The sequence below is a fragment of the Taeniopygia guttata genome, chromosome 3, assembly GCF_048771995.1.
Source record: "Taeniopygia guttata chromosome 3, bTaeGut7.mat, whole genome shotgun sequence".
NCBI lineage: Eukaryota > Metazoa > Chordata > Aves > Passeriformes > Estrildidae > Taeniopygia > Taeniopygia guttata.
In genome coordinates this window covers 95,079,907-95,095,379 of record NC_133027.1, presented here as the reverse complement: position 1 = coordinate 95,095,379, position 15,473 = coordinate 95,079,907, and the positions used below count along the sequence as shown (strand labels likewise).

The following is a 15,473-nucleotide window of genomic DNA, read 5'->3' as shown; positions in this document are numbered from 1 at the left end:
TCTACAGTTAGAATTTAATGGAAAAAAAATGACAAACCTACCCGGGCTTCTTAATGGTTTAAGTATACCTTCATGGGTCTCTTATTTTAAAAAGTTTCAGCTGAAAGCAAATTCTCAAGCATCTTTTTGCTCAGGCAGCTCTTCCAATCTATTCATGAAGGCACAAAGACCCGATTTTAAGTTACTGTAACAGAAATAGCGGGCGACAGGACTGCTGACTAACCAGTTATTTCCCATTTTCTACTTCTTCATTTAACTCTTCCTTCCTTGGTATGCATTTCCCTTGACTATTTTTAAATTTAATGATACTTAACAACTCTGCCATGCTAGCAAGACAATTTTGAGCTTTTGATTTTACCTGAGATCTTTCTGGTCTTCACAGCTCTGCCAGTAGCAGCTTTTGTAAACTAACAAATCACCATATCAAACAGCTTGTTTCTGCCTCTCTCATGAAAATCACGACTTGGGTTTAAGATCTTTACGCTGCCATCGCTCCCTCCTATTCCCATTGGGCTTAAAGCAGACCTGACTGCATGCACATTGAGCATGAGTGACACTGTGTTTTTTGTTTGACCTCAGGAGAGAGATACATTGCTTCCACAACTCTCAGGCTGAGCAACAAGATAACAATATATAATGATGAATAACCAAAGGCATTTTTTCTGGCTTTAACTTAAATTTACTGAATTAGCTTCTCACTCAGCTCTTGCATGGACAAATTTCTTCTAGCTGAATCTTCTGCCAAGATTGAATTTGCCTCTGTGAGACTTGAGAATGATTGGGAAACATTTGGCCAATAATTTCAAAAGGGCAAGAAGCTGCAGTGGGACAAGCTCAGAAAGGTTAAAATCCAGTGTGGACTTGCTGTGGGGTTACAACTTTTTTCAAGGTATTACTGCTTCTTTCCTGCACTTATTATGGAATTTAAACATGAGCAATAGCAGTTCCTCACTCACAATAAGTAATCCCATATGTTAACATCAAACCATCCAATTTCTTATCTTATTCCACTCCAAAGCTTTAATTACTTGTAAAGGCTGCTAATGCTTTTTGTTGTCTAATGCAATTAGACTTAATTTTCATCCTACTTCTCATTTGATTCAAGAAAGATTGCACTGAAACCTTCCCATGTCTAGGTGTACCAGCCAGTGCCGACTGGCTCAGGGGGATTTATTTTACACAGTAATAACACGTGCATTTGTTTTATAAACCTGGTGTGCCAATAAAGTACCTAAGGTAGGATTTCCTAAAGCTCTGCAGACTGGTCTGCTATTGACTTCAGCAGAAATAGGCTATTGAGGAGGTATTTTATTTGTATGGATTGCTATGCAATTGCCCCTTAGATTATAATTCTGTTTGTTACTAGAGTGTTTCTGTTCACAAAAGGTTTTTATTGTCACTTCAAACATTTATTGTGCTCAGGAGGACTTTCACATTTCAAATGTTCACCAGCATGAACCCTAATTTTTGTCCTTAAACATCTTTTCCCAAAATGCCCTAAGATATGCACTTGGTGCTGACACACTACAAAAACTGTCTCTTTTGATATAGGTAAGCAAGGCTTATTCAGATCACGGCCAAAGGCTATGTTTTCAATAATATCAAGCTGTTTCAGTCTAAAAATTGCATATGAATTTTCTGAGCTGTTTTGCTGTTGCTCTAACCCTGACGTTACTATGGCAAGAGGCAAAATTCTCTTTGACTTAACAGCTTCAAAGATCAGGTAATCCTGCATTCATTAAAATAAAAAATTGACATTGTATTTTCCAGCACACCGCCAGCAGCAGGTAAAGTTACATGAGAATTGTCAACAGACCCACCCTGTAATTGTTTTCCTCTTCTCTCTATAATGAAGAGCAATTAAAGCCTGCATAAAAACAAGACAGTGTGCTGGCAAAGACGACCCTGTGGTACAAGTGAGAAAAAATTATGATGTGTCAAACTGAAGACAATCAGAGGAGGAAACAAACTGAAAAAGAAATGAGGGTCAATAGCAGGATTAACACTAGGGAAAGGGGACGTGGGTGATGAGGAACAGAGAGAAACTGTAAAGCTTTACTCATGACTTTTTTGGTAGTCCTTAACATGAAAGGCTGTAAAGACAGCACACAAATATTTGAAAGTTAATCAAGCAAACAAATCACCAGTAGGGAAGGGCATACTAAGTGGAGGAAGGCAGGAGAAGCTGGAGTTCAGGCTGGGAAAGGCAGGTGAACAGGCAGCAGGAGATAAGCGCCATGAGAAGGAAAGGGGGAATATCCCCTGGAGAACAGAATGGGGGAAGACTCCAGGGACTGGCAGGGCTCCACGGGAACACAGGCCATAGAGTTTCAAGCAGGCTTTGGCTTTATGAGCCTGCAGCAAACAGAGCAGTTGATAAGCCCAGCAATTATGATCCCTCACAGCTATCACAGGCACCCTCACTGGTTCACAGCGAGGTTGATTGGCAATGGAGATGGACTGGCTGGAGCCACACTGGAATGGGGAGCTGTCAAAGGGCTGCTTTGGCACACCAGTGTCTGGTCTGCAACCACATCTACAGGCTCTTGTGAATGCACAGGGAGCTCAAATAGAGGTATCTGCAGGACTGTCACCGAAGACCAAATGGAATGCTCTGCTAAGCAGGAGGTACATGCTCACTAAGCAGACATTGCTCCCTCAATGACCCAAGCCAGAGGGACCCTGAAGGCTGCAAAAAGGGAGAATCCATGATTACAAACTCCAGCTGATCTTTGCTTTGAACCTGAACCAGCACCTCATAAAATCTCCCCTAACTTCTGAGATGCTGGACCATATCTCATGTAACGATGGGTAAATTTGGCTTTTGGATGACTGCTCTACGAAGCTGTGGTGCTTGACATTTAATCTGGAGACCCCACATTTTAATGCTCCAGCTGAGCATCTCAGACTCCACAGCCATAGCAAAAACAAGTGCAATTTGTTTGTCCTTGCCTTCTCCATCAGTTACTGATGTTAATGTTTTGAAACATTTATCTAGGGGTTAATGATAAAGAAACATCTGAAACGTTTACATTAACTAATCTGAACTGAAATGCTGTAGTGCATCAAATGCTCAGTTTAGATGACCAAAGCACGGTGAAAGCTTAATATTCTGTGGCTGGCATAACCCTACAGGGGCAGGCAAACACTAAGAAGCACTGAAATGATTTTTTTTTTTTTTTTAATTTTAGATAAGGTTTTATTTCAAGTATTTGGGTTCCTGCCTTCTGGAATAAAATCCCAACAAATTTAGGATCAAAATTATTTAATCATGACCCTTCAGTGGGGACTCTTAAGTCACCTGTGTAATTACATGGATGTATTCCAAGTAAAGCTTTATGTTGTTGCTATCAACTACAAGAAAGCAAGCTGTGATTTAGATTACTTTTCTGCTTGGAGCACCCAACCTATGCCCACACACTTGGGAAATTCCTATCAGTAGTCCCCAAAGAAGTTAATACTCCCATGCAGCTATGGCAAGCAGAAAACATTGCTATGGTGACAGTACTTCATCTGAGGAAAATCAGTGTAGGATCAGAACTCTCCACAGAAATATGCTGACCATTGACCTGCTGCCCTCTGGGCTTCCTGCTCTCTGCTCTTTATCGAGATTACCCAAGTGAGAAAATAACTCTCAGAAGTCCACTGGCACACTGATCAATCAGATCTGCCTGAAACACCCTCTCATTCTGCCTGCAGCTTGTGTATAGGATGGCAAAGACAAATAACCTGACACTGCAGCTTAATAACACTGCTGGCTCTTCCAGCTGCTTTCTCATGCAGCTTTGTTTGATTGTTTCTTAACTTTAAAAAGGTCAAATCTGGAGGCTATGACCCCGCCAAATCTGAAACCTCTGCAAAAACTGCCTGTACAAGCCCCAGAGAACTGCAGAGCCCCGAGGAGGTAACACTGCTGCTTATCAGGTGCATACCCTGGTTTGGCTGTGGCTTTTTGGTTGGGCTGGCCCCATAGACAGTGAGGCTGCACTCAGGGAGAGCAGAGAGCCAGAACCTCCTGTGGCTGCAGCTCTAATTCGCATCCTGGAATACAACAATGAAGATGGGAAAAATATACTTGCTCCTTAAACCTCCAGACCATCCCATATTTGTGGGATTTCTTGCCAAATTATCCTCTACAGTGCCTGCTCTCGCAGGCTCACCCCCTGGCTCCTGGCAGCGTAGTCCAACATCTCACCTGTGCTTACTGAGCTGTCCAAATGTGCTTTGCACATCACTTCCACTAAATGATCACCTCCAGAACATCTGGATGACAGATGTTCTCACAAGACTATGATAGAGAGCCAGAGGGTATTTTAGAAGTGAGTGGTTGTGGTGCTTAGGTTGTGGAGCACAAGCAGAAATGCTGTGCTGGGTATGCCGGTCCCTACAGAGGAGCCAGACAGAAGAAGGTCTAACCCAGCTGACACCCTAAGCAAGGAGAAAACAGCTGCCAGATCCAGTGAGCTGGCAGAAAACAGCTCACTGTTTGTCTCTTACTTAAGAGCAGAGGATGCCCCCATACATTTGCGTGGAGTTGTCAGTCCACAGGAATATTGAGTCATTTAACAGGATACCTCAGGGATAAGGCAAGTATGAATAGTCCTGCTCACTCCTACACACTGTGTCCCCAACTGTAACCCCTGCACAGCTGTACAGAGAGAAGACCCCTCTTCTTTTCTTTCCAGGGGCACTTCTCAAGCACACATAACCCAGACATGTTCCATCCCAGAATCATCTGCCCACAGTAAAGGTGCTATAAAATATATTATATAGACAAAATCACTTTTATATATCAGTGTACTTCACTTGACCTCATATTTTAATGCCTGGTATGGATTTCTATAAATCAATTCTATCACTTGATTTTTGAAACATATACTTACACATAAGAAGATTAGAATCTAATCTAAATGGGTCTATGTTTCAAAATGTTTTACTATACGGGCACCTAAGATTTATTCTAACCCTCAGGAGAGGAAAAAAATCTGGGTATAAAGTCTAGACTCATGTACTGAGTCAGAAATCCAGATCTTCAGGCATTCCAGAGTTCCTGGTGTGCTAGGCAGAATAAACCTCTGCTACCAGAATATGGGGAAAGCTAGGACTGATTATGCCTGCATCTGTAACATTTTACCAGGAATAAATCTGGTCTGAGTTATACTTTTGCTTTCAGTCTTTAATAAAGTGCTGGGTACTATAGGTGGTTTGCATTTGGTGAGGGAAGGAAAAAACTCAAATGAAAATGAAAGTTTACAGTCAGTTAGACCAAAGAATCAAGAATAAATTTCACCTAGCTGCTCATTAAAGAAATCATATAATAACAACAACAACAACAATAATAATAACAACAACAGCAGCAGCAGCAACAACAACAACAATAATAATAACAACAACAATAATAATAATAGCCTAGAAACCCAGTACCTTTTGGAGTGCAAAATAATGACAGAATAATAGATGGCGTAGTCTAATAGCAAGCAATCAGAAATCAGACTGAAGGATTTTCTTACATAGCTCTGAAAATCCTGACGTGTCTAAGGAAAACAGACTCAAAATTTCATTATTTAAGCACAAACAATACAGTAATAAAAACTGAATGCCCAGAGTGGTATCAAGAGGGTGTTTCATGGACGGTAAGCCACACACTTAGTGAACTCTTCAGGAAAATGCTTTAAAATTAGAATTTCAACTCTCACTTCTTAAAGACCCCATTAACATGTTTCTCACCCAGACTGTTTGATTGTTTCCCTGAGGATTTGGGGAAGTGTAGAACTGCAGCCAAGGAGACACCCAAGAGAGGGGAGCTGCTTGGCTCTGCAAAGGGCCTGCTCAAGGAGCATGGATGGAACAGTTCTCTCCTAGCATGGCTACTCCAAACCCTTGTGTTCACAGAAGGATGAAGAACTGGAGTCTTTCCCAGCTCAGCTCACACAAACTCCAGGAGAACTTGCAGCCCTGTCCCTGGATGACTGTATTCCAATGCTTACATGTGATTTAGTAGTTTTATTAAAACTGTTGAGAACAAAGCAAGGGCTTGAAGAGACATAGCATGATTCCTGCGAGTTGGAATCCTCCAGAGATGAGAAGCTGAGTAACCTGTGGGTGATCTACCCTTGAGAGACACTGAGTGGCTGTTTGTTAAGCAGTGAGTAAGGAAGCTTTCCACCACCTCGCTAGGATAGTTGTGTGTTTAGCTGGAGCAATAAAGTTGCTTTGACACACGTAACTGATGAAGCTGTTGAGGAAGGAAAGCTGTTTTGACTCTGCATGTCTGGTAGTTCTTAGCAAGGCTGGGTAAAAACAGCATTCTTGTCAATTAAGCATGATATGAAAGCAAATAAAATTGCTCAGAGCCAGGATAACGTGGTTTGTGAGCTGACAGTGGAATCAAAGGTAGTCCAGGTGGGCAGGTACCTAAATGAGCTGGCTGGGAGGGAAAAAATTGGACCTTGAAAAGAATGGCTTTGGAACTGCTCACCCAGGCAATACCTTGCTGCCCTGCCATTTGGTTTCTCCCATGTTGGGACCATGAGCCAGACAGCTTTGTGCACATTTGACTAAGAGCACAGCGTTGTGTTTTAGTGGAACAACTACTTAATTCATTGGGGTTTTTTGCTTTTGCTGGGCGGAACTGCCAAAAATAACCAAATACCACTGTGTAGTGGAAGAAACCCGCTGCAGCTGAGCTCTTTGTGGGTTTTGCCTCAACGAGCTGCAGCAGCCTGAAGAGGCACATGAAGAGAAGCACTGAGGTGGGGGGCAGCAGTTCCTCTTCATCTGCAGGAGCTGTACACGTAGCTGGTAAAAGCCATGCCCGGATGGAGCACAGCAGCCTCGGGATGCTGGGACTCGGGCAGACACTGCTCCAGCCAGGCTGGGCATTTTGGCACCCCCGGCACAGCAGCTCTGCCACGGCTTTTGCTGTGCCCACAGGCACAACTCAGCCTGCATCTCCTCACTCAGAGCAAAGCCTTACTCTACAGCTCTCTGAACTCACACCAAGTACTCCAAGCAATCCAGGAGTAAGCACTGCTAGGTAGTAGCCGCAGTATTCCAAGAGAAGAGAACTTGGGGAACACTTGTCAGAATCCAGCCTTTGTTGCACATCACAAAAAAACCCCAAAAAACCCTAGTCTTCAGCCCCCACCCTGCATTGAGATGTGACATTACTGACTGTAAGGAGAAAGAGCCGCCCTTGGTTGGTGCTACAGGAATATGAGAAACACAACTCCTGGTTCTGCCATTTAGACCTCTCAGGACCCGGCAAAATCCGCTGCCGAGTTCCTCAGTCCCTCTGCTCAGTACAAATGACTGCAGCTGGGGCAATGAAGTGGATATGGAAACAAATGCAAAGTAAGAGGAAACATTTTACATTTCAATAACCGCAGAGAGGAGAAGCCAGAGTTGGCAGGGAAGCAATGTGTTTACACATCACCTGAAGATTTCTGTTTCTCACAGCAGGTGTAATGAAAGAGTGGGTTTGTTAAAACATTGGCTTCTTTTGTTGACTCATTCTGATCAGTCAAAATTATCTCTTTAAAATATACGTTCCTGTGATGAAGAAAGCTTAATGCTTAATTAAAACTGTTTTTAATGACCGGGGTACCAAATATAATTGCAAAGCAAAAGTTAACTGGATTCTTCAATGCAAAAAGTAACAATACCTGACAACACTGCCGTACTCACCATCACGACTCCATTATACGGATTAGTCATTATTGATAAAACATTTTCCATACCTAATGAATCTAAATGCAATAATGAGCTGCGAGCTTCTTCCTCTACAACAAAGGGAAAAAAACCGACATTTCTGCTCAGAGCACACCTGGCGTCTTAGAGAACTTAAAAACTGGCAAAGTTAAGACGCTTAGATGTTGTATTCAGGGACAAGGTTTTTCAAGCATGTCCAAGAGCAGCAGATAGCCACGGAGTTAAAAAAAAAAAAATCCTCCCACCAAAACTCCTCATTTGCTTTACAAAGTGCTGCTCTTCCTAAACACCTGTGGGATAGGAAAAACTGCAGCCGGCTGCAGCGATACACCGAGAACACTGTATTGTGCTACCTCTGGAAGACACGCGACTTCGTGTGCCTTGCGTCTTTCACACATACACATCCTAACTTTGCCAGCAGTTAAAGCCGCTACCAAGTTGAGCGGCCAGGCGCGGCGAAAGCCTGGCTCTCGTTCAGCCCTCTCGTTCTGCATCTCCATCAGCCCCTACTGCCGGCCCCCGCGCCGCCTCTCCCGGTACCGAGCCATTCGCCCGGCGGGCGCATCCCGGCGCAGGCAGCGCTACACGGGCAGCCGCCAGCCCCGTTCGCTCCTCCGGGCCGGCAGAATGAAGAAGCCCAGCCGCCGGCAGCAGAAGTTTGCTGGGGAGGGACGGGGCGCCCGCAGCCGCGACGGCCGGCGCTCCTGCGAACCCGCGGGAGCCGGAGCGCTGCGCGGCGGGAGCAGCGCCGGTGCCCGGCTCCGTGCAGCGGGAGCGGGGGGTTGGAGGGGCGGTGGGACCGCGACTCCCGGGATGGGAGGGCAGCGGGGACAGAGCGACCCGGACGCGCTGCGAAGCCCCGGTTGCCACAGCAACGCGGCGGCGCCTCTCCCCAAACTTTGGTCGCTATAACGACGGGGCTGCGGCCGCGGCATCCCCCGGACGGGCGGGTCCGCTCCGCAGGGCCGTCGGGGCGGCGCTCACCTATGGTGGAGACGACGGTGCCCACGAAGTAGAAGGCGCCGGGGAAGTCCCAGCGGGGCCGCAGGGCGTCGACCCGGATGCCCGCGGCCATGGCCGCCTCGTAGCTCCGCAGGAAGGCGCGCAGCTCCGGCAGGCTGATGTTGAAGATGCGGCTGAAGTTGTGGAGGGTCCGGTTCCAGCGCAGCTGCGCCGCCGCCTCCGACGGGCTCTCGAGGGCCGAGAAGACGGTGGCGCCGGCGCTCAGGTACGCCGCGATGAGGGCGGCCAGCAGCAGGAACCGCCCGTTGTCCTCGTTGAGGGGCGCCAGGCGCCGCCGGCGGCAGGAGCCCACCGCCCCCCGCGGGGGCATCATCCGGTGCGCGGCGCGGCGGGCGCGGCGGGCGGCGGGCGGCCCCCGGCGGGGGGCGCGGGCATGGGGCGGCGCCGCGCGGAGCCCGGCGCGGCGGCGGCGGCGGCGGCTTCGCTGCAGGGGCCGCGGCTCTGAGTCATCCCCCGGCGGGGCTGCCCGCCCGCCTGGCGACGGCGGCGCCCCGGGGCCGTTGGCCTCGCCCGCCCGCCCTCGGCCCCGGGGCCGCGGGCAGCTGCGGCGCGGGCTGGGCGGCGCGCACCGGCCGGCTCGCTCTGGCCATGCGGGGCGGCGGCGGCGGCGGCCCCGCCGCGGGGGAGACGCCGCGGGGAGGCGGAGGCGGAGGCTCCGCGCAGCGCCCGGTCGACGGCGGGCGGAGGGCGGGAGCGTGCGGCGCGTCCCCCGGGGAGCCGCATCCCCGGCGGGGAGGCTCTCGCAGCCCCGCTGCCGCCGCCCGCCCCGGCCGGGCCGCTGGAGCCGCCGCTGCCGCGCCCCCGGGGGGCTGCCGCGCCCGGCCGGGGGAGGGATGGGGCGGGACGGAGCCGCCCTGCCCTGCCCTGCCCTGCCCTGCCCTGCTCTGCGCTGCCCAGCCCAGCCCTGCCCTGCCCTGCCCAGCCCCCTGCCCAGCCCTGCCCTGCCCTGCGCGCCGCTCCCCACTTCTCCCCACTTCACTTCTCCGCTCCCACCGCGGCACCGGCCGGGCGCGGGGGACGCGCAGAACGCGCTGGTCCCTCGCCGTGTGTGGGATGCGCCTTGGCCGCTGCGGGGGTGGTTTGGCTTCTAAAGCTTTCCTCTACGCCCGCTGCCAAGAGGGTGTTTTTGAGGGAGTTGGTGGTGGCCGGTGGAGCGGTAATTACTTAAATTTAGCTATTTCTAGATGAGCGATTTGTTGTTTCTGATCTGACTTCACAGAGGTAGACCTAAGAAAATGATATATTTTGGGTTGGGTGCCAAATGCCCATTTAATCTTAGCTAGTGTCTGAAAAGTGATTTTTTTCCCCCCTAAGATGTTGGATTTTGTCTTTGCTGTTTGCCTTGGAACAAACACTGTAGCCTTTCCTATCTGTTATGCTGCAGTAAGAGCTGCAGTCCTTTTCTAGGAGATTTGAAGTAAATAATTACATTCGTATTTTTAAAATAAATGAGAATTTTCAGTGATAAAAGTATTGCAAAGAGAATGGGAGTGATGCCAGTTCTGCAAACATATGTGTAGGGGTTGATAACACGTGTAGGAAAGATCTGAGCTTGGAGGAGGAAATGCTCTCCACAATTTACAGTTCCCAGCGTTAGTCTCACTGGGATGGGAGCTTGTGCCCTGGTTTATAATTTTTTTTTTATATCCTAGGTTCTATTGGTTCTACTTTTTCTGGGTTCTTTTTCCCTTTTTTTTTTTTTTTTTTTTTTCTTCTACAGGAAAGTATTTCCTGCCTATTGGTAGCTGCATGATGTCTTTTAGCAAAGGGCTATTTGCCATCACTAGAACCTCTCCATAGCTTTACACATCTATTTCTTATTTTGGATCTGAGAGATTTTGCTTTGCCATGAGATTTCACATTATTGGCAGTTCTCTCTTGGCCACATCCATAGCAGGAGAACTTCCTCCCTTTCTAACAGACTGTTCATACTTGTCAGGTGAAGAAAATGGCTTGGATTTACACCTATGCTTCCTAGGAACAGAGTACTCTAATCAAAGTATAATCTTTTGATAGCCACTGACATGTCTAAATTTTGGGGTTTTGCCGTTATTGCTTTTGTGCTAAAGCATTTTGCTCAGTAGAGGTGAAAGTGTCTAGAAGTATAAAAGAAGATTTCCCATCTCCTGTTGTGCTCAGGGTGACCAATACCACATGCAACTCTTAAGAAAAAGAGTGGCTCCTATTTCCAAGTGTCAGTTGTATCCCTTATAAATACTAAAACTGAATAAAATGAAAAAAAAAAATTAAACCAATAAATCACAAACCCAATAGCTGGGGAAAGCAGTAGCAGATCTTAACTACACAAGAGGCAGAAAAACACTGGGAAAGTGCATCAGACCTAATCAAAAGACCATTGAAATGAATGGAAAGTCTCCCATGGATGGTCAAGGGCTTAATAGGTCAGAAATGAGCCATTTAGTGCCAATGACTACTGTTGGAAATAATTTCCACTGTGGTAGTCCAGGAATGATTACATGCAATCCACTGTGTCAGATGATGTAAAACTAAGCTTATTTACCTGAATTTGCAGGGATTTTGTTGCTGCAGATGGGTATAATTAGATTCCTGGTGCTGTTGTGTTTGCAGGGGAAATTGTGTTTTGGGTTTGTTTTTGTTTTTTTTTTTGTTTGGTTTCGTTTGACTTTTTATTTTGGTTTTGGATTTTCTTTTGGCTTTTGTTTTGTTTGTTTGATTGTTTTTGTTGCTGTTTTTCACTTTCCTTTTGGGAACATTATAAAATGAGGGTTCTGTTTTCTGGAGTCCTCAGCAATTTCACCTACCGTGAGAGGCCCCTGATGTTTTTAGTGAGAAGCCAGTTAGCAAAGTTTGTGTAATTCCTACCTCACCATGCCATGCATTGTCCCCTCGTGGGGAATGGTTTCTCCTAGATGGGAAGTGAAAAGTTGGCCATTTCCTTGGGTGACAGGACAGCTTCCAAGCAGTAGAAGCTGACTGGCTCTGGAGTCTATGTTGGCCTTTCTGGAGATGTCCTGCCTGGGAAAGGATGATGCTGGTGGGATGCTGATTAGCTTGAGGAATCACCTCATAGGTATGAAAGCCTACCAGTAACTTTCCATGAAGAAAAAAGCTCAGCTGAAGCAGCAAGGGACGTGGTTTAGCTGCTTCAGCATGGACAAGATTGTATTTCCAGCATCACCCAATCATGGTTTCTAAGAATTCGAGCTGTTGACAGATTTTCAAAATGTTTTGACAACTCATTTCACTAAGATTTTTTTACTTGGAGTCTTGAAAATTTGTCACCATTTTGCAGAAATACTTAAAGTCCTTTTGGTTATAAAGCTAGGGGGGAAATGTTTTTTTTTCATTAAAGTCCCACTGAAAATGTTTGGTCCTTTGCAAAGTAACTGGCTCCTGTAAAAACTCCATTAGCTAGATAAAAAAATCTTCCAGAGCTGTGGCTTAAAGGAAGGTCATGGATTTGGTTGCTCTCATCCAGATACGAGAGTTTGAGGAAACATCCTGAAGCTGCTGCTGCGCTCCTGCTTAGGTAACACTCTTAAAGGCTGTTATATGGTAAAATGAAGGATGTTTTTCTAAATTTTCTTGAATATTTGAATGAAATCTTGGGGGATTTGGTGAAAACATCACTGTCTTTAAAAGTGTTTGCCTGGATTTTTTTTTAAAAGCTGATGGTCAACTGTAAATTGGGCTTTATGCTAAAATTAGATCCCTGAGCTGTGGGAGTATTGTATGCATGGCACCAGCCATTTGGTTTGTCAGGAGGTCAGTGTTTGTGAAAGCAATTATTTTAATAACCAAAATGTGGTGTTTGCATTATTATCTTGGCTGTGTGAAGTTAAGCTCGTGCAAAGAAACGAGATGGGCTCATTAAATGTGTAATTAAGCCATTGTCTGTAAATAGGTTGTACTATTGTTGTGCTGACCATCACATCCCTTTATCAAATAATAAAGTTTAAAAAGGTATTCTAAACCTGAAAAAGACCAGCTACTGTTATTCGTTTCAAGGGAATACTTTTGGGGTTTTGGGTTTTTTTTTTGTTTTTTTTTTTTGATTTTTTTGTGGGCTTTCTTTTTTTTTAAATGGGTAAAATCCTCTAAATTATCAACCATGGTTTGACTGCATGACTCACAAGCAAATTAGCAAGACTACTTCTTTCAACTTCAGGGATACCAAGACTTCCACATTTGTGTTCTCAGTTTCAGTACAAACTTCACTCATACTTGTCCCCACTGACTTTGTAGCAAATATTTGCCAAAGAAAAATACCAACTACATCATTCAGGAGCTTTTTACCACTTTATTGGCATGGAAATGTCTCAAGAGGTTGTTTGGAAGTGTCTCATACAATCTGAAGGTAAACATGCCATAACAGTCCCTGACCTGAAATGTACAGCTTGTTTGCAGTAGCTGGCCATATTTTCTACCTCGAGGGTGACCAAAGGCAAATAAATTTGTAACTACTCCTGCAGCTGGAGTTAATGTACAGATGGTTTTGTGTTGCTCTCTATGCAGCCCAATATGGGCTATATAAATTAATTTTTGTCTGTAACATGTAGCAAGGAAATTATTTTCCAGTGAGTGGCCTTATGATGAGCCTGCGTGCTTGACAAGCAGCGCAGTGCTCTTCTTCACTTTTACCTCCTGTCAGGTAACAGTTGCTTGTAATTAAAAAAAATGGATGAGGCAATTGGTAGTCTATGCAATCAGAGCCTTGGTAGCATTGTGAGCAAGGGTTTTAGTCACAGTGCATAACAGAAATGAATATGCCCAATTTTTAAGTTAGAAATCTGGATACTGTAGGATAGAGAGCTCTTCCCAATACCCAACTTAGTGTGATGACAGATTGAGACAGTGAAAAATATACTAAGTACAAAGTATTTGGGGCTGAGTGTGTGTTTCCATGCAACCTCAGATGCTAATAGGGTCTCCTTACCCTCCCCAGGCACTTTTTAGGTTTTGAAGCAGAAGGCCAGTCCCATGACCAAAATAGCCTATTGTGTTCTCATGTCTTCTCTCTGTGTCAGGGTGAACTTTTGGGGAGGGGAGAGAGAAAACAGGCAGGCTTAGTAGTGGTCTTGAAACCATGAATTGCCTGTTGCAGACAATTTAGTTGAAAACTAAGACTTTTTATGTCTTGATTAGCAGGTGGTCCTTGTGGAGTCTTGGCATGAACCTGTTTCCAGGTTGCTGGGCTCTGTAAGCCCCCACTGCTCTGTCAGTAGCACTCTGGCTTTCATGGGAGCAGAGCCAAAAAAGCTGATGAGATAAACTTGAGGATCCTTTGGGAACCATTTCTTGTCCTCCCAAACTCAAAATCAAGTGAGGGTGAGATGAAGGAATCAGCCAGTGCAGGTTTTGGGTTGCTAGGTCGAACTGCTAGGGGACACTAAGCTGTAGGGAAACACAGTTGTTAACCAAAGACATGGTTTTACTGGGAGAATATTTCCACAGGTCTAAGAGAAACAGGCAGCAATTTCTGTCTAAATCAGAGATTCCTTCATTCTTCCTGCTAATTTATGAATATGCAATGGCCTTTTGTTTTGATTTTTCCTGAGGTTCAGTGATCTAACTACTACTTTCTCACTTTCACTGCTCTTACTGAGAATGGTGTAATTAGTGCTGCCAATTACGTTCAGTTTAAATACGATGAATAGCCAGTTTCAGAAGGCCTGATTCTGTCTAGTGCTCTGAGCATCCTGAGCACATTAATTAATTAATTAATTAATTAATTCTCTCATGCCTCTGCTGCCAATGGAAGTCACAGGTACCCTGCATCTTGTGCAGGTAGCTCTGTGTTCTCATGACTTATTTTCCTCAAAATTATTGGTATGAAATCTCCCATTTAATGGGAAAACCTTCCACTCTGGTGGCTTATGCTCTTCCTGCATTAGTTTTGGTAATTTATTTTCTGTTATTGCTTTATGCAGGGAAATCTCAGTCAGTGGTTTGGCATGCAAGGGATTTTTAATACATTTTAATAATGTAAAGCTACTATTCTACTGCTCAGGAAGATGCAGCTCTGTAATATTTCTGAGACTCTGCAAAGGGTATTGTCTGAATATACAGCCCAGTCTTGAATTCATAACATACATAACAAACTAGTTACCAGATTTTCCTTGGATCTCACCTTGTTCAGCCTAACCAGGGCCTGACATTTCAGGAGAGATCAGCATCCTTCAGCCCTCCAAATGAACAGCTCAGTATTTGAAAGGACTGAAAGGCCAGTTAGGCAGTTCTGTCACCTGCCATTTCTCTTGACAAGAATTTGGAGGAAAGAGGAAAAGCTCTTTGTAAATCTCTGTTAAGGTTAGAGATGTGGCCCCTGTATTCTGTGGCTGAGCTTCACAGTGCAGGGGGAGGGATGGACAGACAGATGCATGGATAGATGGATGGATGCAGAAACCTGCAGAAGGGGATTGGTGCAGCTCCTGAGAAATCTGCATCCTCCAAGTCCATGCTTGCCTGTGTACCAATGAGCTGCAGGGAGCTTGCCAGGAAGGGAAGTAATTTTAGAGTGTGATTTGGAAAATGATTCAGTTTAAAAATTGCTATTTTTGAAGGGCTACTTTCAGCTGGGATCCAGTCTCCAGCCTGTTCCCAGAAGCACTTGCCTTGCTGCAGCAGCGCGTGGTGAAAAGTGGAGGAGGAATGTCTGTCTGGGAGCTGGCAGCTCTGAATCTCGTGATGCCACTGAGGAAACAATCCCTGGGGATGGGACCTCCTTGCATTTCATATCCCTGCCTGCACTGGACAGG

General features: G+C 45.8%; 1 protein-coding gene and 1 long non-coding RNA gene across 3 annotated transcripts in view; one reads left to right on the top strand and one right to left on the bottom strand.

The window, feature by feature from the left end:
* KCNK12 (potassium two pore domain channel subfamily K member 12) overlaps window positions 1-9,061 on the bottom strand; it is a 27,457-nt gene extending 18,396 nt beyond the window's left edge. For both annotated transcript variants that reach the window (XM_002195946.6, XM_072927437.1), the window contains exon 1: window positions 8,695-9,061. In XM_002195946.6, the coding sequence (XP_002195982.2) occupies window positions 8,695-9,046 (352 nt within the window). In that variant the 5' untranslated portion in view covers window positions 9,047-9,061. The remainder of the gene's footprint in view (window positions 1-8,694) is intronic.
* LOC115494480 (uncharacterized) lies at window positions 8,799-15,473 on the top strand. The gene is made up of 2 exons (XR_012055257.1): window positions 8,799-8,938; window positions 15,279-15,473. It is a non-coding gene; the product is annotated as an uncharacterized lncRNA (long non-coding RNA).